The sequence below is a fragment of the Aspergillus novofumigatus genome (genome assembly GCF_002847465.1).
Source record: "Aspergillus novofumigatus IBT 16806 chromosome Unknown P174scaffold_9, whole genome shotgun sequence".
Classification (NCBI taxonomy): Eukaryota; Fungi; Ascomycota; class Eurotiomycetes; order Eurotiales; family Aspergillaceae; genus Aspergillus; species Aspergillus novofumigatus.
Window position 1 is genome coordinate 905,193 of NW_020194282.1, and position 20,927 is coordinate 926,119.

The 20,927-nt window shown below is 53.2% G+C and overlaps 9 protein-coding genes across 9 annotated transcripts; 4 read left to right on the plus strand and 5 right to left on the minus strand.

The window, feature by feature from the left end:
- Positions 1–131: 131 nt before the first annotated feature.
- On the minus strand, positions 132–2,454 carry P174DRAFT_445720 (Zn(II)2Cys6 transcription factor). Its single transcript, XM_024828403.1, has 4 exons — positions 2,144–2,454; positions 1,361–2,092; positions 1,170–1,304; positions 132–1,111 (listed from the first exon to the last, which is right to left on the minus strand). Exons 1-4 carry the CDS (start codon positions 2,273–2,275, stop codon positions 344–346), a joined length of 1,767 nt encoding a protein of 588 aa, XP_024678424.1. The 5' UTR covers positions 2,276–2,454; the 3' UTR covers positions 132–343.
- Positions 2,455–3,656: 1,202 nt separating this feature from the next.
- On the minus strand, positions 3,657–4,046 carry P174DRAFT_425001 (uncharacterized protein; the record flags this gene model as incomplete). The annotated part of the gene is made up of 1 exon (XM_024825246.1): positions 3,657–4,046. One exon carries the CDS (start codon positions 4,044–4,046, stop codon positions 3,657–3,659), a length of 390 nt encoding a protein of 129 aa, XP_024678425.1.
- Positions 4,047–4,687: 641 nt separating this feature from the next.
- zrfA (high-affinity Zn(2+) transporter ZRT1) lies at positions 4,688–5,767 on the plus strand (the record flags this gene model as incomplete). Its single annotated transcript, XM_024822800.1, has 1 exon — positions 4,688–5,767. One exon carries the CDS (start codon positions 4,688–4,690, stop codon positions 5,765–5,767), a length of 1,080 nt encoding a protein of 359 aa, XP_024678426.1.
- A 1,556-nt stretch (positions 5,768–7,323) lies between these two features.
- P174DRAFT_507468 (endonuclease/exonuclease/phosphatase family protein) lies at positions 7,324–8,889 on the plus strand (the record flags this gene model as incomplete). Its single annotated transcript, XM_024831379.1, has 5 exons — positions 7,324–7,576; positions 7,626–7,882; positions 7,930–8,211; positions 8,265–8,438; positions 8,487–8,889. Exons 1-5 carry the CDS (start codon positions 7,373–7,375, stop codon positions 8,887–8,889), a joined length of 1,320 nt encoding a protein of 439 aa, XP_024678427.1. The 5' UTR covers positions 7,324–7,372.
- P174DRAFT_454828 (GrpB family protein) lies at positions 8,842–9,575 on the minus strand. The gene has a single exon (XM_024829266.1). The coding sequence runs from the start codon at positions 9,546–9,548 to the stop codon at positions 8,949–8,951; it is 600 nt and encodes a 199-aa protein (XP_024678428.1). The 5' UTR covers positions 9,549–9,575; the 3' UTR covers positions 8,842–8,948.
- A 536-nt stretch (positions 9,576–10,111) lies between these two features.
- On the plus strand, positions 10,112–11,202 carry P174DRAFT_464269 (uncharacterized protein; the record flags this gene model as incomplete). The annotated part of the gene is made up of 8 exons (XM_024830365.1): positions 10,112–10,222; positions 10,252–10,349; positions 10,434–10,543; positions 10,601–10,656; positions 10,750–10,819; positions 10,875–10,986; position 11,015; positions 11,086–11,202. The coding sequence occupies 8 exons, from the start codon at positions 10,112–10,114 to the stop codon at positions 11,200–11,202; spliced, it is 675 nt and encodes a 224-aa protein (XP_024678429.1).
- A 628-nt stretch (positions 11,203–11,830) lies between these two features.
- P174DRAFT_464233 (glycoside hydrolase family 134 protein) lies at positions 11,831–12,522 on the plus strand (the record flags this gene model as incomplete). The annotated part of the gene is made up of 4 exons (XM_024830359.1): positions 11,831–11,988; positions 12,042–12,197; positions 12,243–12,370; positions 12,422–12,522. 4 exons carry the CDS (start codon positions 11,831–11,833, stop codon positions 12,520–12,522), a joined length of 543 nt encoding a protein of 180 aa, XP_024678430.1.
- A 301-nt stretch (positions 12,523–12,823) lies between these two features.
- Positions 12,824–13,776, minus strand: P174DRAFT_454829 (putative short-chain dehydrogenase/reductase family protein; the record flags this gene model as incomplete). The annotated part of the gene is made up of 1 exon (XM_024829267.1): positions 12,824–13,776. Exon 1 carries the CDS (start codon positions 13,730–13,732, stop codon positions 12,824–12,826), a length of 909 nt encoding a protein of 302 aa, XP_024678431.1. The 5' UTR covers positions 13,733–13,776.
- A 227-nt stretch (positions 13,777–14,003) lies between these two features.
- Positions 14,004–20,152, minus strand: P174DRAFT_413938 (NACHT domain protein; the record flags this gene model as incomplete). The annotated part of the gene is made up of 3 exons (XM_024824375.1): positions 14,004–14,704; positions 14,756–19,759; positions 19,805–20,152. The coding sequence occupies 3 exons, from the start codon at positions 20,150–20,152 to the stop codon at positions 14,081–14,083; spliced, it is 5,976 nt and encodes a 1,991-aa protein (XP_024678432.1). The 3' UTR covers positions 14,004–14,080.
- Positions 20,153–20,927: the final 775 nt, after the last annotated feature.

Sequence of the window (20,927 nt, forward strand, 5' to 3'; positions counted from 1 at the left end):
TCTCGAGAGTAAGGGGCAAGGTAGCGCCCTCGCCTCTTTGCCCCGCCGACCTCGGCCAGGTCCGATGGAATCTGATTCCGGCGACCGATGACCGGCACCGTGACGCCGACTCCGCTCGCTCAGACGCTTCTGTCTTCGGTGAGATGAAGACATTCGAGTGTCGATGATGTGATAAAATCATGCCATTGGAGAGTTGCTCAAATGGCACTGGCGTCGCGAGAGCGATACGACAATTGCTACTTGTATATATCAATGACAGTACATACATATATCATGTAAAATAGGAAATTGACGAATGATGATACGATATATAATGCTCAACAGTAGATGACAATAGAGATAGCTAACCCTTAACCGAAGACGACGCACACTGATTCGAAAAAACCGAAAGATGAAACTTCGCCGCAATATGCCGAAACACCTCAGTCACAAACTCCTTCTCGGCCATCCCGTCCGCAAACGCATCAAACGCCGTCCGCAGCACAAACATTGTCCGCGATACCAAGCACCCGGGGATATTCTCGACGTAGTACTTCATGCTGCGGCAGATGTTGCACGCATACTGGTATCGCTCCTGCAGGCCCAGTACGCTCACCAGCCCGCTGTCGGTCGTGGAGACGATCAGATGGAGTGCCCAGTAGTAGGTCATGCAGGTTGCGGAGAGCAGGTCGGGGTACACGAGTAACTTGGCCGGGACCAGCTCCATCGTCGCCGGATCCCGGCACATGAATGTCGGGAAGGTCGGGACGGTCGTCTCCGTTGTTTCGGACTTGGACTTGGTCGCTGCGTCGGGTGCGGGCTCCTCCCATGCTCGACCGGGCGCGTAGGTATCGGCGAACATGCTTTTCCACAGGTTCAGCCGCGACTGCAGTTCCGTCGCGCGGTCCCAGATGGCGGTCTGCTGTGCGACGAGCTCGGTCGAGGGCACGGTGCCGGACCGTAGCGCCGCGGCGAAGTCGTCGATCTGGCCGAGGTAGGCGGGGATGTCTACCGCGATGTCCAACAGTCGGTGGAGGATATCCTTTGATGGAGCGTCTCCGGGCCATGGGACGGTAAGCCACTCCTTGCTTGCGAGGAAGGTGGGTTTGCGCTGGACGAGCGCAGCGGTAACCTGGCCAGTTAGCAACGCACTGACAAAATGTGTGAGAGAGAGAGAGAGTGATACCTACCCAGTATAAGCGGAGATCGACGTACAGCGATCGATCGATCCCGTACCGATGTCGATATGGTGTCCGCGCTTGCAGTAGTTGCAGGCCGCCGAGTTGGTGCTTCAGCAGGGAATCTTTGGAGCTTTGCTTGAAGGCCTGCGAACTGTTAGTGGAAATCGATCGCGACAAGGGCAAACGCAAACGCAACGTACCTCGATTATGGTGAAGAGTAATACCACAACCATCACTTCCGTCGACTTGTTCTGCTTTGGATCGTTCAGCGCGGTCTGCAGTTGCCGGAGGACCCGGACGTAGCGCGCATGTCCTACGGCTTCCACCTCGCGGATCTGCTCCCGTTTACCGGCAAATGTCAGAGAGGCAGCCTCGAATGCGGTACACAACATAGGCGACAGGACTCGCATGCCAGATGCCTCGCGCAGAGCAACGGTGCCGCCATAGAGGGAGGCTGGCTGCGGGCTGAAATTGTCAATGAGACGCTCGACGAAGACTTCCACGAATGAACGGGCGACCGCTGGGTCCGTCAGGACCCGTTTGTCTTCACTGAGCGATCGCGAGGTCTGACCGGGGTTTTCCCATGGTGTCTTGGTACTTTCAGCGACTAGTCGATCTGATGGGTCGGCTGTCTTTTTGATCAACGAAGAATCATCTCGAGACTCCAGGTCTTGGGCCTCCTCCTCCTCACTCGGCAGCGGGACCTCATTTGGCGACGAGACTGAGAATGGGTCCTCGTGCTTGACCGGCGGAAGATTGGCCAGCGCTCGCGCCTCAGCCAGCTGCTTCTTCAGGTCCTCGCATGTTTGCATGAGATTGTCGATCAGAGCCGACTGCTGGATGTAGTGGCGATCTCGCTTGCTGGTGCCATATTCACACTCTGACGGAGTGCCTCGAAGACAGCAGGCACCGCATGGCTTCACTCTGTCACACTGAAGACAGTGAGCTAGATTCATCCACCCCCAGAGTGCAAGTTACGATACCTTGACTTTGCGTTTGTGGCAGTTGAGGCATGAATAGGTGGGTCGGGTCTTCTTCCGTGCGCCCGCCTTGGCTGTGGGCGTCGCTGTTGAAGCGGGCAGACCCTTTTGCTGGTTGCTTTGAGAATCACTCATGGCTAGATGACGGAGTTGACAGAGCTTGACTGACTCGAGGTCTCCATGCTCAGTCTTCAGGAGCACGGGGAACTGTACGGAGTAGAGGGAGTCGGTGCGAGCTTACTATTGTGGATCGCAGTGGAGTCTCCCAAAATGTCACTAATGTCGGGGCCCCAAATCCCGCCCCCCGTCGGGCGCTTTCTCTTGGCTTATTGTGCAGCCCACTTTCGTATTGTAACCTTATATCTCTTTGATTCAAATCGATTCGAACCTTGGTGGATAATAATCTAACGGGGGTACGTACTCCACAGAGGAGTCGACCAGTGAGGAAAAGCTGGAGGTGCAGGGATTCACATTTCACATGCCTGAGGCAACCCCTGCTTCATGGCCATTTCCATGCAGCCGCAGGTCGAGTGTCACAGATGACTGTGACTGGTTTGTGTGCATTACATTAATATTACCTATATATAATGATGGTGGCCCTCCACAGGTGACGTGCGGCAATCTTAATCTAGAGGCCAAGCCATGGATAAGGTTAGCAAATAGCAACCGTACGATCCGCTAGAAATGGCAAGGAAAGAAAAGGGGCAATCAATAGGTAGAAGGATCGATTTGTGGTCGTGATGACCGGCAGGCTGCATTCCTCAATCCTCAGCCATAAGACACGAACCAGCTTGGATAATGCCGCTGTCAGTATCAGGCAACATGCAGCGATCGACCACGGCAGTTCCGGTTCGGGTTACATCGTCCTCAAGGATTGTAAGATAGTTAACTAAGTTATTGAAGCCTGTATTTGTCAGCAGTTATCTAGACCGGTTTGTGTGATTGGATACTGGGGACGTACTTTTATTCATAGTGACACTATCCCCACGACTCTAGCCGCCGGCTGTCAGTTAATCTAATATCCATGGATGTCGTACGATGACCACCTTGTCTGCATTGACGACTTTCCATTAATGGTCAAGTCAAGCACCTCCAAATCGTACTTTTGGCGAGTTGTTCACTTGCCGAAATTGCCGACTTGCTATCCACCTGCGTCTGCGGGAGGCGATCGCCGGCAATCGACCAGTTCGATAGACCACACTTGGCGCGAGGGACTAAACAGGGAAAGTCACGGAGACCAACGCCTGCCTATCTTCATTCGACCATGTTGAATGAGTTGCTGCATTTTCCGAAGTGCTGTTAGTCGCTCATCATGCTCACTTCATTACGAGATTGGGTATGTCAGATTGATTTTACCCCGGAGACCAAACTGAGACAATCCCCCGATCACACTGTAATGTGCAGCTTACCGACTGGCTCTTGCAATAACCCAAGTATCACAGTCTTACAGCTTGCTTAACAGTTACTCATATAGGTGCGAGCTGGAGAAGGGAACAAGTTCTAATGGCGTTCAACGTCATATTTTCACATTCGAATGCTTTTCGCTTGATACGCCACCGACCATGCACCTAGCGAACGGGTGTATCTGCAGACCAATCCAGGAAAAGAAAGACGGAAGAATGCCGTGCTCTTGCTGCGCAGGAGGTGCACCAGTTGGCACTGCAGTCGGCCTGATGACTTCCCGGATGCCATCTCTTCTGACCCAGACAGAGGAGGATGGAGTTACACTTAATCTTGGAGATGTTGGCGACACAGGAAGCTTGCCAACGCCCCCATGAGCCACAACATACGAGGCAACCTCGCTTGCGTCCATAACCATGATATAACCCTCGCGCTTTGGCCAGCTGGAGAGGACCGACTCATCAGCCGCAGACAGCTTGCCAGAGTTGACAAGTGGTGCAGCCATCGGATTCACTGTTTGGGATGGTAACATGGCCACTCGGTTCATAACCAGACGCAAACATCTGATGACCAACAAGGGAAACCTTGACATGGTCAATGCAGACATTGGTGGTTCCGCTCAGGGAAATCGCATCCCCAGCCCAGATGTAATGAGGATTAAGCTCGGTAATGTGCACATTCTGTATGATCACAATGCTAACCCATTGGGCCGCAACCCTTTCCCCCGATTGACACCAGCACTTCCGACTAAATGACGACCAACTAAAAAGACATGTGTTCAAGCAGGTTAAAATGCCAACGTACTTGGCTGTCAATTAATCCTTAGCAGTTATCTTGTTTGCATTATTTCTAAGTGGATTTTAACAAGGTCCTCACCTGGATGACCTCAGCCCTACGACTGTCTCCGGCCTCCCAAACATGAAGACAGGCTGAGGCTAGCGATGACACTCTTTTCTTTCTCGTCTCGCCCCACAGAAGTTAGAGTTGGCTCACAAGGTCGTGTCTACGTAGAGATCGACCATCCACCGCGTCCCACCGACCAGGCGAAGGACCTTGCGGTAGACTGTATCAGTGCGACCTCAAGGTACCCAGCGTGCCATATAAAGGAAAAAAGTGTCTAGCACATCGATGTTGGCCTATTCAACAATGTCTACCTTCGACGCCTCCAACGTTGATCTCAACGCCGCCAGCAAAGAGGATGTCATCTGTTACCTCTCGTTGTCGGAAAATGAGTACAACGGCCACTTAGGCGCGCGCATCTCCTCCATCTTTGTCATCTTTATCACGTCTACCGCATTTACCCTCTTCCCGGTGGTTGCTCAGCGGCTCCCCCAGTGGCGTATTCCCCATCATGTGTACCAGTTTGGGCGATACTTTGGGACAGGGGTCATCGTGGCGACTGCGTTCATCCACCTGCTGGACCCCGCCTACCAGAGCATCGGACCAGGAACATGTATCGGCATGTCCGGCGCCTGGGGAGAGTACTCCTGGTGCGCGGCGATTGTCCTCTCATCCGTCATACTGATCTTTCTCATGGATGTCGGGGCTGAGGTGTACGTCGAGTGGAAGTACAATGTGCAACGAGAAGCAATCGCCACCGCAGCGTTCATCACCCAGCCCGCATGCTCCAGTCCACACGACTCGTCCGACGGGCTTACTGCCACGGAGATACCATCCCCAACAGGAAGCAAGGATCTCTACCCCCACGCAGACGAAATCTCCGTGACCTCCGAACGGGCCTTCCGGCAAGATATCGCCGCCTTCCTGATCCTCGAATTCGGCATCATCTTCCACTCCGTCATCATCGGTCTCAACCTCGGTGTTGCAGGCGACGAATTCACAACCCTCTACCCCGTCCTCGTCTTCCACCAGTCCTTTGAAGGACTGGGGATCGGGGCTCGCATGTCAGCGCTCCATTTCGGCAAACGACCCTGGCTACCTTGGGTTCTCTGTCTAGCATACGGACTCACTACGCCAGTTGCCATTGCTATCGGGCTCGGTGTGCGCACGTCATATAACCCAGGCTCGAGAACGGCACTGATCGTGCAGGGGGTGCTCGACGCTATATCGGCGGGGATTCTGATATACAGTGGGTTGGTGGAGTTGCTGGCACGAGACTTTTTATTTGATCCGTGTCGAACAAAGAGACGGGGGCAGATCCTGTATATGCTGGGATGTACACTCCTGGGAGCTGGGATTATGGCGTTGATAGGCAAGTGGGCCTAATCCAAGGGACTTGAACAGGACAAGGCAGGGAGAATGATAGTCGGGTGGGATAAACCTCAATAATAGGATTTTATCAAATAGACTAGACAAGCATTGAAGAAAGTATTCATCCAATAAATCAATGCACATGGTCGTAGTGATTCTAAGCTCCAGTCAATCACAGTCTTCTCAACCCATGTTCTGCCGGCTTGACCCTAACTACAGTCAGTATAATGCAGAGGAGATGGATCGATATGGTCAAACCCATTGACACGGCTTACGAAGTCGCCAGTCTTCTCGTGACACTCAAATCTACAGCGAATGGGGACTCAGGTATAGCAGCAGGTGGCGCGTAAGACAAGAGAATCAAGAATCAACTCGGATCCAAGCTGGATGCCTCTAGTGTCTGCTTAGGAGAAGCGGGGGGCTAGAGATTTTGTGAAGGAACCAAACGAGTTGGAGGGCTGGCCGCGAGCTATAGTAGGGTAGTACCCTCTGCTCATCTAATTGTTACTGCTCGCCACCCTACTTTTCTTTCCTCAACCGCCTTCCTATCAGTCCTCGTCTTTTGACTATATCTTTCTCATTCCAAATGGTCATGTTCCCTGTACCTGGTCTAGATCGGACTCAGCTAGAGAGGGACCGCCTATCCCGTCGAATGCTGGCTGATATCCACGAACGGTGTCAGAAATCATGGATGGTGGATATCTTCTGTAACACAGAGGATGGGGGTTTTCGTCTTAAGCTAGCCCTTGTATGATACCAGCCGAATGGGGCAATATGTGCATACTTTTGTGATCAACCATCCCAGAGAATACACGGGATGGGTCTGACTCGCCGTAGAGATAAGTTCTCGAAGCCTTGTCGCAGCGGTAGAACAACCACGGTACTGGCATCAATGACATTGTGATAAACCCAAGCACAGAGTTCCCGCAGCGCAGTCCTAGGGCATTATACAGTCTAGCTATCCTTCTGTTGGATGCCGCATGGACGGGACGAAGTTACGAAAACATCCATTTTGAGAGATGTAGATCAACTGCAAACACTGAAGCGTACAATGGAATATACTTTGGACCGACGAGCTGAACACTATTCAAGGGACCTCGGAGACCGTTTATTCTGTTCATCATTCCGAAACGTGGACCGGTGGAAGACCGATTAACGATCGGCACGGAAACGTTTCTATTGACGGAAGATCCTTACCAGATTCTTCAGACTTTACTCCAAGCAAAAGGTTGCTTGCATGTACATTACATACCAAGGTGAGACATTGAATCCGCCGGAGGACTGGATTCCTTGTTGAATTCGCCGAGCATTATTAAAAAGACGAATTCTTTGTCTGGATATCCACCACAGAGTTACCCACGTGCACGGTGTAGATCGCTTCCGTTCAATATAGGAACACCTTTTAGCGATGAGCTGCCAAGTCTGCTAACCCAGACCAACCCAATTGGCTACGACGACATCTGCAGGATTAATTAATTGACCTCACTTTACGCCTGCTAGCGTCTGGGACTGTCTTCAGCGGGGTGGCCAAGGTATAAATATCACCGAATATCTGCAAGTTCTCATGCAAGTCTCAGCTCAACTCACCTGACTATACGAGAGTAGGTTACCAAAATAGCAATGCGCTCTCTTCTTGTTCTCCTTGCAGCAGGCATTCCCGCCCTGGCTGCCACAGCTGGCGAGTTCAGCATCCTCTCCTTCAACGTCGCAGGACTGCCCGACATCCTGAACGGCAACGAGGTTCCAGGCGACAAGACCGACAACTCTCGTCAGATTGGTAAGAAATTCGCCGAGTATGGATACGACGTTATCCATGTGCAGGAGGTGAGTCCCGTCCCTCCCCTCCTATCTACGGATTTCGCTGACGAAATAGGACTTCAACTACCACGCGTACATCTACGAAACCGACAACCATCCCTACCGCACTCCCACCTCTGGCGGTGCGGCGATCGGTTCCGGACTGAATACGCTGTCCAACTTTCAGTTTACCAACTTTGTGCGGACCAAGTGGGGGACGTGCTCTAATGCCGAGGGGGCAGACTGTCTGACCCCCAAGGGGTTCACCTCGATGCGGGTGCGTGTCGACGAGGGCGTATACGTGGATTTTTACAATCTTCACGCCGACGCTGGGTATCTTTTGTTTGCCTTCAGTTCTGTAGCAAAGCTAATATGAACAGATCCAACGACGACGATATCAAGGCCCGAAGTGCCAATCTGCAGCAGCTGGCCGATTACATCAAGGTCAACTCGGTCGGGAATGCGGTGCTGGTGTTTGGCGACACCAATGCGCGGTATACAAGGACCGGCGACAATATCCGTGTCTTCCAGACGCAGAATGGCATGGTTAACCCGTGGGTTGAGCTGATTCTCAAGGGAGCCGAGCCGGCCGAGGGGAGCAATGCCTCGATCTGCCAGAATCCTAGCACGACCAACAACTGTGAGACTGTCGATAAGATCTTGTACGTTCCATTGAGCTTTTTCTACCGTAATACAGAAGGCTGACGGAAAATAGCTACCGGGGAAGCCGTGCGTTCGATCTAAAGGCCGTCTTCTGGAACTACGAGAGCAATAAGTTCCTCAGCGACAACGGAACGATCCTCTCCGATCACAATCCCATCACGACCAACTTCACTTGGACCACGTCCAATTCCTTCCGCCAGAGTGATCTCTTCGGTGGACCACACGGGTGAGTCACATTTTACCACAAGTCAAATGACGCAGCTAAATGAAGTAGATCCTGGTTCAACGACCTCGACTCCCTTCCCACCACTTTCACCGGCCAGAACAAGCCAAGCAAGATCTCCCTGCGCGGTGCGGAGCGCCTCGATGGTGTCGGTCTCACCGTGACCTCAGGCAAGAGCTATACCCACGGTGGCACCGGGGGTAAGCTCTCGGAACTCACCCTCGCGGCGAACGAGTACTGGACCAAGGCGAAGTTGTGCCAGGGGCAGTACAGCGGCCACACGCGCAACTTTTACCTCCTGGCCACGACGAGCACTGGACGGACGGTGAGCGCAGGAACGGCGACGTCGGACTGCAAGGAGTTTGCGGCGGCGCAGGGATGGCAGATTGTAGGATTTTACGGGCAGGATGGGGACGAGATTGATCAGCTGGGATTTATCTACGGGTTGATTTAAACTGCCTCCATAGATAGAGCATATGTAAGGATGCCCAAGGACTTAGAGACACAGCCATATCAACAGTGGCAGGCAGACAGGCTAATCAGTCCCTGGCAGCGGAATCCCCGCGCGCACCATAATCTCCTCAATAACCCCTCCTTTCGGAAATTATACCCCTGCACTGACTCCCCGTTCTCACGACTCTCCCGCGCAGACTCCCGTTTGGCCCGCACATACAACTCCCGATCCTCCGGATGCGACACCAACCAGTCCCGAAACCGCTGATGCCGACTCAACTCCCCCGCCCCCGGCCCAAACACATGCACATTGGCATACGGCTCCGCCAGCCCAAAGAACCGATGCTCGTACCAGTTCGGCTCGCGGAAGAGGAACTGGAACCCGGCTGCCTCCAAGGCCGGAACGTACTCGTCCTCGGCGGTGGGGTCCGGGACGACGAGGTCGACGTCGATGATGGCTTTGGCGGCCAGGCCGGGGATACTGGTTGAGCCGACGTGGTTGATTGTCAGGGCTCTAGCGCCGAGGGCGGATTTGATGCGCTGAGCGATGGAGACGAAGGCGGTTGGCCAGGAGGGGTCGTAGTCGACTATTTCGATGGGTTTCTGGGGTCGTGTGGAGATGACTTCGATGTAGTGGCGGGCGGATTTGTCTGTCGACATTTTTGCAGGTTGGTGGGTGGGTTGGGTTAGACGGAAGGAAGGTAGATGGTTTATGTAGGTTAGGCAGCTAGTGAGTCATGCAATTTGAGGTGGTGAGGTTGCACTGCGAATACGAGGTTGTCTCGCCTATTTTGGGTATTGTGAGGTTATTATCTGTAAGCACTAGCGTATGCATGTCTGACACTAGTCACACTACTTTATGCAAGGGTATATAACTCAATTCTAAGCCACGCTGTAGCATATTAAGCAATCGTGCAGTAAGTCTAAGCTGGTCAGTACTGAATTGCCATGAGCACTTCTGCAAAGCTAGTGTGGTTATAGAGCACACTATGATCCTGGAGCACTTTACATTGCTGATGCTAGCAGTGTAGCAGACTGCAGAGCAGGGAAGATATATATATCTCCGGTCTTACATCTGCCAGAACGAAGTTTATATTCCTTTCATCTAGTCCAAACATCCCTTCTGCTCAAGCATCCTGATACTTCGTCTTCCTTCTTTCATCAGTTGTCTCATTCTCTACATCTTGGGAAAATAAGATCATGTTTAGAAGGACCTGTGCAAAATGGCAACTGCACCTAATGAATATATTGTAGCTTCTGGATCTTGTTGCTGGTTTAAAGGACTACTTCAAGAAAGACCACATATGGCTCGCGTCTGGTTGGCAACGTCGGACGTCCTTCACCCATATTCTTTGGTTCGCAGCTGATTCCTGTACATCTGGAAAAGATCAGTTTGTTCCGAAAGTCATACCGAAATATATTTTTGAGAACCTTCATGAGAAATTTTGCCCAGCTACAGCAGTCTTCATTCGTCTGATTGCCATGTGACACCATACCTGGCTAATAAATATTGGTGTACATATATTTGACACAAAACTGCCTCAGCCTAGTCAACCTATTCAAGAAGGGGCTACCTCTACAAGCCCGGAAGCAGTTCCTGAAGGCTACTCTGAGAGGAATTGCTGAATTACACAATCGCGACGTCGTTCATCCAGGTACTCCCCATGGCCACTACTGTTCGATCCCTTAGGGTTCCAACTAAATACATCTAGATATCGAGCCAGACAATATCATAGTTGAATTCCAGCACAGTGGTCAAGATTTTACAGTCAAATAGGTTCAGACCATCGACCTTGAAAATGCTGCTTATCTTCCCAAAGGTAGATGTATTAAATGTACGCTTGCTAACCACGACAATTAGCAAAGTCCCGAGGCACACTTCAAGGGTCAGCTCAACAAGCCAACAGACTTTTCTTTTATTTGGATTTGTTGTGAGTTCACCAGAGTAATTAAAAGGAATTGTTAAGTACTAACCGGCCTTATTAGTGTATCTATGCTATGCTCAGACGCGCGTCCTCTTTGGTCTTGACGAGGGTTTCAGGAAGCATCAGACCCAGGGCGCATTGCCTGCCTTCAGTCGCATGCAGCGTCAAGCGTTGTATTTTGGAGATCCTTGATGATATTAGTGTCAGATCCTAAGGATGCTATGGGACGAAAGGGCCGAGGAACACATCCCATACAACCATTTTCCAAGTAGCCTGATGTCGTTGATCCAGCATTGAAAGACCTGATCCAGGGATTCACAACTCCGGACTCAGTCAAACGAGTTACAGCGTGCCAGGCATTAGAGCATCCGGGGTTGCGTGATGACTAGACCGTTGAGAGTATTGGAGCTATGGTCAATGAGGTTCTGAGTATAGTCCAAGGAACAAGTGCGTCACATGTATTGACGTGGGACTGAAGGAGCATGCCAATCAGTCGGCCGTAGTCTAGACTTTAGATATTCCATTTCTAAACTGAACCCTGATAGCTGCCTCGAATCAAGAACTATGACAATCTGCCGGAGGACGGTTACGGCCCGCACGGTAGCACCTTGAAACACCGACTTCCCGCTGTATCCACATATACCTCTTTTTCGCCCCCAATCTACTTTTACTGTTCATAAAAGACGGACTCCCCGTGGCAAATGGGGAAATGTCCAGCCCGAACCACCACCTAGGCCCCATCCGACAGGTCGGTAACTGGGACAGAGCGGCCCGTCTTAAGGCCATGTACTCAGTACCGATGGGTCTTGACGTACTGCCATCTATCATCAGGTAGGAGAAATGGCAAGCATGAGACAAGAATTGCTTCATGTATGGAGCTGGTGGATCGTAGCTGAGGGCTCGTAGAGTCATCTGGAGCAATCCTCTCTTGACTATATAAGGACCATCGTATCCTGATATCTCTAAAGCTGACAAGCAAAGAATAATCTCAACTGACAAGACCAACTGCCAATCGAAATGAAGTTCACCACCATTGTCGGCTTCTTCGGCCTCGTCCAGCTTGCCCTCTGTGACAACCGCGGTAGCTACACCGTTTCTGACCTCGGACAGCGCAAGCAAGCCCTCCTCAAGGCGGGCGGAAACACCATGGACATGGCGATTGCCATGCTAGAGAGGTTCCTTACCACTCTGTTCCGTCGTGTCTCTCCATTGACTGACCTGACGGCAGTGACCACATGAAAACCGACTACGTCTACGGCGACGGCAAATCCGGCGATGCTACCAACTTTGGCATCTTCAAGCAGAACTGGATGATGCTGCGTACTTCTACCAGCGATTTCCAGGGTCAATCTGCTGAGCAGGTGTCCAACGGGGCTGTCTTGAAGTATGTCCGTGTCCCATACTATTGGGTAGAGCTAACACAGTACAGCCACGACCTGAAGAAGGACGTCAAGGCCCGCCATGACAGTGAGAAGCACTATGGGTTCGACCTCTGGGTTGCTGGCCATCGCAATGGAGCTTCTGGGCTGCAGAATCCGTACACGGATGATATCAACAGTATGTCTTCTGTCTTTTGCTTCTGGTGGACGTACGGGCTAATCGGAGCAGCGTATAAAAGTGCCATTCAGTGGATCCAGCAGCAGATTGAGAGTGATCCCAAGTATCAGAAGGATGATACCAGGTTCTGGGTTGATGTTACCGCCATCTAGTCTTGCTTTGGTCGATGAGTAGCCTAGATTGGCTTTACTACGGGTAGCGTCACTCGCTGTTATATCGCAACCTGGGTTACATTCCTTCAGGCTGTCACCTGCAATTCACTATCTTTGAGCATATGCTTATTCCTGTGTCCGTTATGTCCGCTAAGTCCAGAGCTACTACGCACGCTCATACTTCAATTTGCTATACATGCGTAGAATACATGATTATCATTACAGCCATCTAAGACATGCTACTCTTCGATATATTACAAATTGCCGGTCACACCCGGCCTGATCTCCTCCAGAATCTCCCTCAACTCCCCCAAACCTTCTCCTGCACCTTCTTCCCTTCCTCACTGCGCACAAAATCCGACAAAGCACCATTATCCACCTTCCCATCCGTCATATACGCCCCATGGCTCTCCTCTCCCGCCGCCGCACCCGCAACCAGCGTGCGACTCCCCACCTCCGTCGTCCTCGCCATCACCATCTTCATCAGCGCAAGCCGGATCCCCGCCTCGCGGCCCAGCTGTGAATGGCACAGCCCAGGATTAACCATATTCACTACGACGCTGTCGTCCCGCATCCGCATCTCCATCTCCCGCAGGGCCAGCACCTGCAGCAGCTTGGACGTCCGATACCGCTCCTCCATGTCCGTGTGTTCCTCGTCATCCAGCGCGAGGAACGTATTCTCCGCGTTTCGTTCAGGGAACTTCGTCCACGCGTGTACCTCACTGACGACCGTCGTCAGACGCGGCTTGATCCCGTACTTCTCTGCGCTCCTGCGGAGGGTCGGGAGGACGAGAAGACCCAGAAGCACCGTGCTGATCACATTGACTGTGATGCTTCGCTCGTGGCCCTCTGCTAGCTGGAAGGTTTCTGTGGCGATGGATGCGTTGCAGAGGAGGACGTCTAGTCTGGGTAGGTTGGAGACTCTCTCTGCGAATGCGAGGACTGAGGCGTAGGACGAGAGGTCCAGGTCCCACACTTCGATGGAGGTTTGGGAGTCGGGATGGGACTTGCGGATTGAGGCTCTGGCGGCTTCGCCGGCGGGGCGGTTCCGCACGGCTAGGATCACGGTTGCGGCATTGAGCCGGACAAAGTGCCGTGCTGCTTCTAGGCCCAGGCCGACATTGGACCCGGTGACGATGATGGTTTGGTCTTTGAAGGAGTGGGTGGGGTACGCCGGGGTTACAAAGAATTGGGAGTAGAGGAAGCCCATTTCGAAGAAATATGCCTTTGACAATGGAGATATTCTCTGGAATGGATGTGATTAAGCTTCAAGGGGATCTCCGGTATTTAAATACTTATTGATTAACTAACAGTCGATCATTTTCGGCCCCTACGGAGTACGGTCTACGGAGTTAGTAGTGCGGATCAGCGGTTTACGGTCCAACGGGTATAGCGTTAAGTCCGCTATCAGAGTCCGCCCTCCTATTGTTAATGACGTTTGACTGTTGCCTCGACCTTTTTGCATTAAGCACGTAAATTGCCGACTATATACCAGCACTTTTCATCGAGATGAAGAGTCATTCTGAGTGATTAATTACAAATTACAAGCACCATGTGCCTACAACGCAGTAATCGAAATCCGCTTAGCCCCCGCATTCCCATTTAGCAACGCCGAACCGCTGCTACTACGCAGATGGTTCGAATGCATCTGCTCTTCCTCGACATCGAGACTGAACCTCCTCGGACGATGCCACATGCCAACGTCATCGCCCGCTCCTTGCAGACTCTCCGGCCTCACCCCAAACTTCGTACCAACCTGTTGCACCAGCTCGTCGTACGCGCTCGTATCCACAGCCTGGCCACTCTCCTTGCTGAGCCGCGACTGAGCATGCTTGAGCAGCTGCAGATGCTGGCTGGCAGTGTCGGCCGCATGTGCCTGGTCGGCGTCTGTGTCGTTGAGGAGCTCGTGGAGTGCTGTCTCGTGCAGCGCCACGGCCGCCAGGTGGTTGCCTGACGCCGAGTACAGACCTGACAGCAGTTTGGTCATCTCCAGCGTGAGGGGGTCGCAGTTGCCCCAGACCTGCCGTAGGTTGTAGCAGATGTCTTTGCCTAGCTGGGTCGCGGCATTGGTGTGCCCGCGGCAGAAGCGGGTTTCCACGAGCCGACGGCCGATCCAGACGACCGTATTGGAAGACCAGGTCTTCTGGACGAGGCGCGAGGTCCAGAGGGCGGTGAGAATGGCCTGGAGCAAAGCAATTAGCATGGTATAGGTTGGCTGAGGGAGGGGGATTACCTCTAGATCGTCAAACATCTCATGTTCACCCAATACTGTGACCAGGTCGTTCACTTCGGGGAATGGGAGTTCGGAGAACTCGATCTTTAGGTGGCGAGCTCTGGCCATGATCTCTTGAAGGAGCATCTGGGATTCGAATGCCATGTGCTTGGCAATGCCGCTGTCTGAGCACTTGCTCGTCTGGTAACCGTTGAGATACAAGCAGAGCTTGATGGCCGTAAAGATTGCCTCGTGGTTGTTCAGACCGTCGGTCAGGTGCACAAACGAGTGGAACACGCCGGTTAGATCTGCTGCATCCTGGAAGCGGGAGCTGTTGCACAAGTCGCGCACCATGTGGGTAGTCTCGTTGATAATGTTGACATTATAGTCAGGGTTGAGGACCTCACGGCGGCAGAGGTTGTAAAACTGGTGCACCACGTCCTTGGAGCGTAGCCCGGCAGAAACAGACAGCGAGTTGCAAAAGTATTCGTACAAGCTGCCCTGCGTCTTGGTGGCTGCCGTCGTGCGTCTCTGCTCGGTCTGCAGAACATGGAGTTTCTGGCCGGCAACGAGAGTGGTGACGACGTCGTGCCTGGAAAGACTCGTCTGGTACTCGCTGTACACGCCGCTTTCTTGAGACAGCGCGTCGAGAATCTGGCTGTATGTCATCTTCTTGCCAAACTCCTCCTCGAACGCGGCAACAAAGACCGCAGGGCGGTGCTCGTTTAGAGCCAATCGTTGTGCGGCGGATGTTTCATGAATGACCTTTTTATGGAGTTCGTCAATCAAGTCGTAGCCGGCATCCCTGTAGCCGCATTCGAGATAGATCTCTGCGAGTCGGTGAGCGCGCTCAATCACCGCTTCGCGGCTGGCAGTCACACGGATGACTTCGTTGACGTGATCCCGGAGGAGACTTGCACCCTGCTGTCGCGACTCGATCGTATCTTTCAAAGCATAGACAAAGGCCACTTCACGCAGCCACAACATTGTCGGGGAAGATGACAGCCCTCGCTGCTGCTTGGACAAGGTAAGCTCCTCCATGTACAAAGCACGTGCCTCGTCGGAGGTGCTCTTCTTGCGGAGATAGATCTGCGCGAGTTTGTGCTTGATGCTCTTCGCCGTCGGATCCGTCATGTCAGGCAAGGGCCGGGTGGCCTGCATCTGAGGCACCCACTCCTTCGTCTTGAGGACATGCCGGTAAAGGGCGAGCGCTTCCTCCAGATGGCTATCGCTTTTCTCGCAGATTTCCGCGAGACGGAGAGTAGCATCCCGAGCCGCTGGGCTCGACCGCCCATGGATCTTCTTGCAAAGGTTGAGGTACTGAGACGCCACGGTGTAGCGTTCCGCGTGGCCTTCGTCCGCAATGCTGGCGGCTAAGGTTCCCATGTATCCCATGTAGGTCTTGTCTAGCAGACCTTCTAGCAGCGCACGGTCGTAACCATCCTTTTCGTCAAACCGCACCAGAGTCGGCCACAGATGACGGTAAACCTGTAGAGCGCGCTCGCGGTCCTGATTCTGTTCATAGATACCGAGGAGAGCAATGGCTGCTCGAACGCCAGTCGAGCTGATCCTACCCCCCTGGATGCTGACCTGGTAGATATGGCGATATGCAGCCTCGGCCTCGTCATTTCGCTCCAAGCGAGCAGCCAAATCACCCTCACAGTACAGGCTGTCGATCGTGTGCTTGTCGGAGTCTCCCAGACGAGAGATGAAGAACTGGCTGACCTGGTTCAGGAGAACAAGGGCCTTGGAGAACTGGAATGTGGTTTCATAGAATTCCACCACAGTCTTGACAACAGCAGTGAGGTGCGGCACGGTCACTTTCTCCGCTGTAATGGAAGCCTTGAACGCGTTTCCGTAGACCGTCGTCGCGTTGCCGACATCGAGGCGACGGAAAAGACAGTAAGCGTAATCTAGAACGATATTCGCGATCAAGGGGGCGCGGTCAGATCGGAACTTGGCCTCTGAGGTAGGATCGTGGACATCCGGCCAGGCATGCTTTAGGATTGACCAGGCGCAGTCACTGCCCTGTTTCCACTGTCCCTCGCGGATATGCAGGGTGCAGAGGATGTGACACAAGGTCAAAACAGACGTGGAGTGGCGACCGCTGCCTGACGACGCAATGCTGCCCATAAGGCTGTGGAAGTAGATGCGTTCCTCTTGAGACAACCCCGCGAGACTGTCAACCGTCGTATGAGTTGATATCAGTTCGTCGGCGAGGTCCTCGGCCAGAGCGACGGCCTCGGGCGAGTACTGGTCCCCGCTTGCAAGGTAGTAGTTCCAAATGAGCATGGAAAGGGTCCGCTCCATCCCGATGAGGCCCTGCGCGCGCGCCTCGGCTCGAAGGCTTGTGGCGCGGTCTGCCATCGCTTGCGAGTGGATGCCGGCCGATTCCAGATCCGAGGATAACTCGCCGAGGACCATCTTGGCCGCTTCATGGCGGCCGTGACGATGCAGGAATTGGTAGTACACAAAGGCGACTTTTGTCTTTTTCTCCCATGTCCATTCAGAGTCAATATCGTGCGAACAGATCCCGGCCCAGAGCCTGGTCAAGATCGAGTCTGCCTCCTTGGTCTTGTGCTTTTCCTCATATAGCTGAGCGAGGTACAAGGAGTAGGAGATGCGGCGGTTGTCTGTCACGTCCATTGAACGGACCATACTCTCGTACTTGAGACGCGCAATCTCCAGCGCGAGATCGTCGGAGGAGGCGATCTGGAAGTGCTGGGTGAGGAAATCCGCCGCCTGCATACTCTCCGCCGAGTGACTACCATATTTGTCCAGGGTTTGCCGGTAGAACTGTCTGGAAACGCTGTACGCCTCTTCATGTTGATTACTGCTTTGGTAGGTTGTGACCAAGGTGGTGAGATATTCAACGCGGCGCGTAAACGTAACCTCTGTCGACTCCCAGTGGGACAAGGTCATCTCTCGAAGGGCCTCGGTGCGCAGGCGCGTGATCTTGTCGTCACGGCCGGCCTGCTGAGGAGCGGTCAGCATGAGCTGTTCCAGCTCCATGGAGATCGGAGAGGAAACTCCCAGCTGCGACCGACTGAGTTTCCAGGCTTCGTACATATGGTCGTTAGCCCAGCCGGCCTTGGCCAGGTCGGCCGCACGAGCGCTGAAAATAAGACTCTGCAAGAGTGCGGGAGACTTCTCGCCCAGGGCCACACGGCGCACAGCGACTGATAGCCGGTAAAGCTCTAGGATGCTGGATCGGGTGAACTGGGACTCTCGGCCGGTCAGCTCCAGCTGCGCGAAGAGAACTGAACTGGGCAAGGCGCTCTTGAAGACCGGCGTAAAGGCAAATTCACGGTTGGGGGTGGTCATCGGGGACGAAAGCAGATGCGCGAACCAGTAGCGCGAAGTATATTCCAGGAGGATGTATGATTCGAAGAGAACGTCGCGCTGCTGCACTGGCATTTTGTCCATGGATATTGCCACCTCTTCCTGGACACAGATACGGGTCCAGGCCAAGGATCGCGTGAGGAGATCATAGTGCGCTTCCTCGAGGCTGAAGGGAAATCCTTCATTGTCCGAGTAGTTGCTGTCCGCGGACATGGCGCGTTGCCGGAGGTTTTCACGAATCATAGAATGGCGGAATGCCACGAATCCATCACGGACCATGACCAGACGGCCCAGGGGTTTGAATATGTTTCGTTCGGCCCCGGCAGGACGCGCCGTTCGCTTGAGACTCTCCGCGTCCACTGAAAGCAGCTCTTCAACCTCCTTGATGCGCAGAGGACGCTCAGACGCCACCAGCCAGGCAAGGAGACAGCGGACGTCAGGCCGTGCGATGTCAGTGGTGCTTAGATGGTTGCCAATCAGCTCGCTGACGTCGCCTGGTGCTTGCTGGGTTGCAGTCATCATGCCCTTGAAGGTCGACTCATGTTTCGTAGATTCGAGAGTGAGCTGCGCCCAAACGAAGCATCCCTGAGCGCGGGCCACGATGCTTTGGGCCATCGTGTCAATCTGATCGTCTGCTAGCCCGTAGAATTGGCCGTCTGACTTGATGGCATCGGTAACAGCCGCAAGCAGGTCGGAGTTAGTCAATGCGGGGTTCAGCGAGAGCTGTTGAGTGCTCTTCCCCAGCTGCTGCTGCGCTGGAAGCTCTCTGGAGAAGATGATAAGCTTCGATGATGTGCCGGAGATAGAACCTTGTAGGCGCGCAAGGAACCCAGCCATGGTGGCTTTGGCATTCTTGATCTGATCAAGGCCGTCCAGGACGATGATGAAGTGCATGTGTGACTGCATTGCCGTTCTCATGGCGGACCAGAGCACATCCTCCACCTGGGTGTCTGTCGCACCAGTTGAGGCCAAGTTCGCAGCCTGTCGAACCGATGATAGAATACCCTCTTGGGTCTTCCATGAGCTGACACATCGGTCCAGCATCTGCAGGAGAATGCCTTTGAGGATGGTAAGGGTCAACGTTGTGATAGGCACATCCTCCCGCACCCAGCAGGGAATGACATTCCAGATGTCATACTCGGATGAGACCTGCAGCCGCTCAACCGTCCATTGCGCCAGCGCACTTTTTCCTGCTCCAGGACTGCCCGTTATTACCATCATCTCACGGTTATTGAGAGTGAAAGTCGTGAGGTGCGGGTCAAACCACGCAAATGAGCCATCCGCGAGGGAGTGGTTGTGTCCTTCGAGGATCATCTGCAGTGGACGATCCTGCAGATCAAGGAACTGATAGATGGCAGCCACATCGGTCGCCGTTCTCTTGGATAATGCGAGCTCCGACAGTTTCCGCCAATTGGTGTTGAAACTGTTGTGGAACTGGAAAAACGCTGCATCGACGTGTTCACCCATCATCAGCCAGTCCAAAGAGCGCGAGGCGTCATAGTACTCCATGGTAACGTGTAGGACCAGCTGCAGCAAACTGGCGTACGTCTTGGCCACCTCGTTCTGCAACGAAGCGGATTCTCTAAAGACGCTCTCCTGCTGTAGCAAGAGAGAAATCTGAAGCGTGACTCGCCCATAGCGACTAAAAATGGTATCCAGGATATCCACATGCTCGATGCCCATCTGGAATTTTGTCAGCTTTAGTCCGAAGACCTGGATGTGTCTTACCTCTAGGAGCAGCAGAAGGCCACCCCAGACCAATTTAGTGGCTTCGTCCGCCCCGTCCATAAAAGAAACAACAGCGTCGCGTAACGAGGCCACGGCAAAGGCGAGGCTGGATGCGCGTCGAAGAGCACCGTCGAGCCGGCTTCCGTCTGCCGGCATGTGACTCAAACGTTCCGCAGCGATCGCGTCAAAGAAAGCATCGATAGTCGGGGCTTTGGCCTGGATAGCACTGGCAGACATGCTCAGACGTGGCTCGCACTCCCGGGAAACGGTTTCAACCATTTCCCGGAGCACGGAGAGCTGGCCAGGGCTCCCTCGAGCATTGTGCGCTCTGGCTCGAATTGGAACCATATCACGGGTATGCAATTATGTCCAATGTATAGTACAGTAGTGCCGGAAGAGATTCGTTTTACATCTTTTATGCAGGCGTCGAGTAAGACGAGTCCACCACCGATAGGCTAGTATTATATCGCTGCGTGAAAGAGACCAGGCTCACTGCAATCCTGACATCATGGCGGCTCGAAAAGCAAGCAAGCTTGAGGGGATACCGAGATAACCGTATTTCGCTATCCCGGTGTCATGCCATCATATCAATAGAGGACCCGTGGATCCGTGACAGATCGACCTTGGCTCCTGTGAAGTCAATCGGCACAGTCAGGATTCTCTATGGCCCGCCGTAATTTGCGCCTTCAGCAACTCGCAAACGCATAGACGCGTTAATATAGATCGCTCTTCAGCCTTGTGGACGGTATTTCTTTCATTTGGAGCTGAAAATAATGATACATCGAACGGACGTTCTGCAACTCTTGTGACAGGATGAGCGCGCTGAGATGAGGTTTCTTTGGCGATGCAAATAAGCTCGGCCCCACAAAGAGAGAGTCATGGTGTCATCCCCGCCCATTATGTTGGGGACTTGGAACAGGGTTATTCATTCGTCTCCGTAAGTTCCGAGTCGCCATGGATTAAGAATATTGTCCTTGTCTTGTCTTCTGGGAGAGCCGTTTATGTCCTACCCGGTGACATCAATGCCGCTGGACTAGGAGATGAGAATATGGAGTGATCTCTCCCACGATAGGTGCAACCTCCAAGTCAAACATCAATTAGAATTGAAAAGACATGCCTAGGA

What these genes read in the sequence shown, in the direction of transcription:
- P174DRAFT_445720 (XM_024828403.1), bottom strand. Translation starts at nt 2,275, where the DNA reads ATGAGTGATTCTCAAAGCAACCAGCAAAAGGGTCTGCCCGCTTCAACA. An exon ending in GCCACAAACGCAAAGTCAAG is followed by an intron (nt 2,093 to 2,143) that starts GTATCGTAACTT and finishes CACTGTCTTCAG; the next exon opens with TGTGACAGAGTGAAGCCATG. An exon ending in TACTCTTCACCATAATCGAG is followed by an intron (nt 1,305 to 1,360) that starts GTACGTTGCGTT and finishes AACAGTTCGCAG; the next exon opens with GCCTTCAAGCAAAGCTCCAA.
- P174DRAFT_454828 (XM_024829266.1), bottom strand. Translation starts at nt 9,548, where the DNA reads ATGTCGACAGACAAATCCGCCCGCCACTACATCGAAGTCATCTCCACA.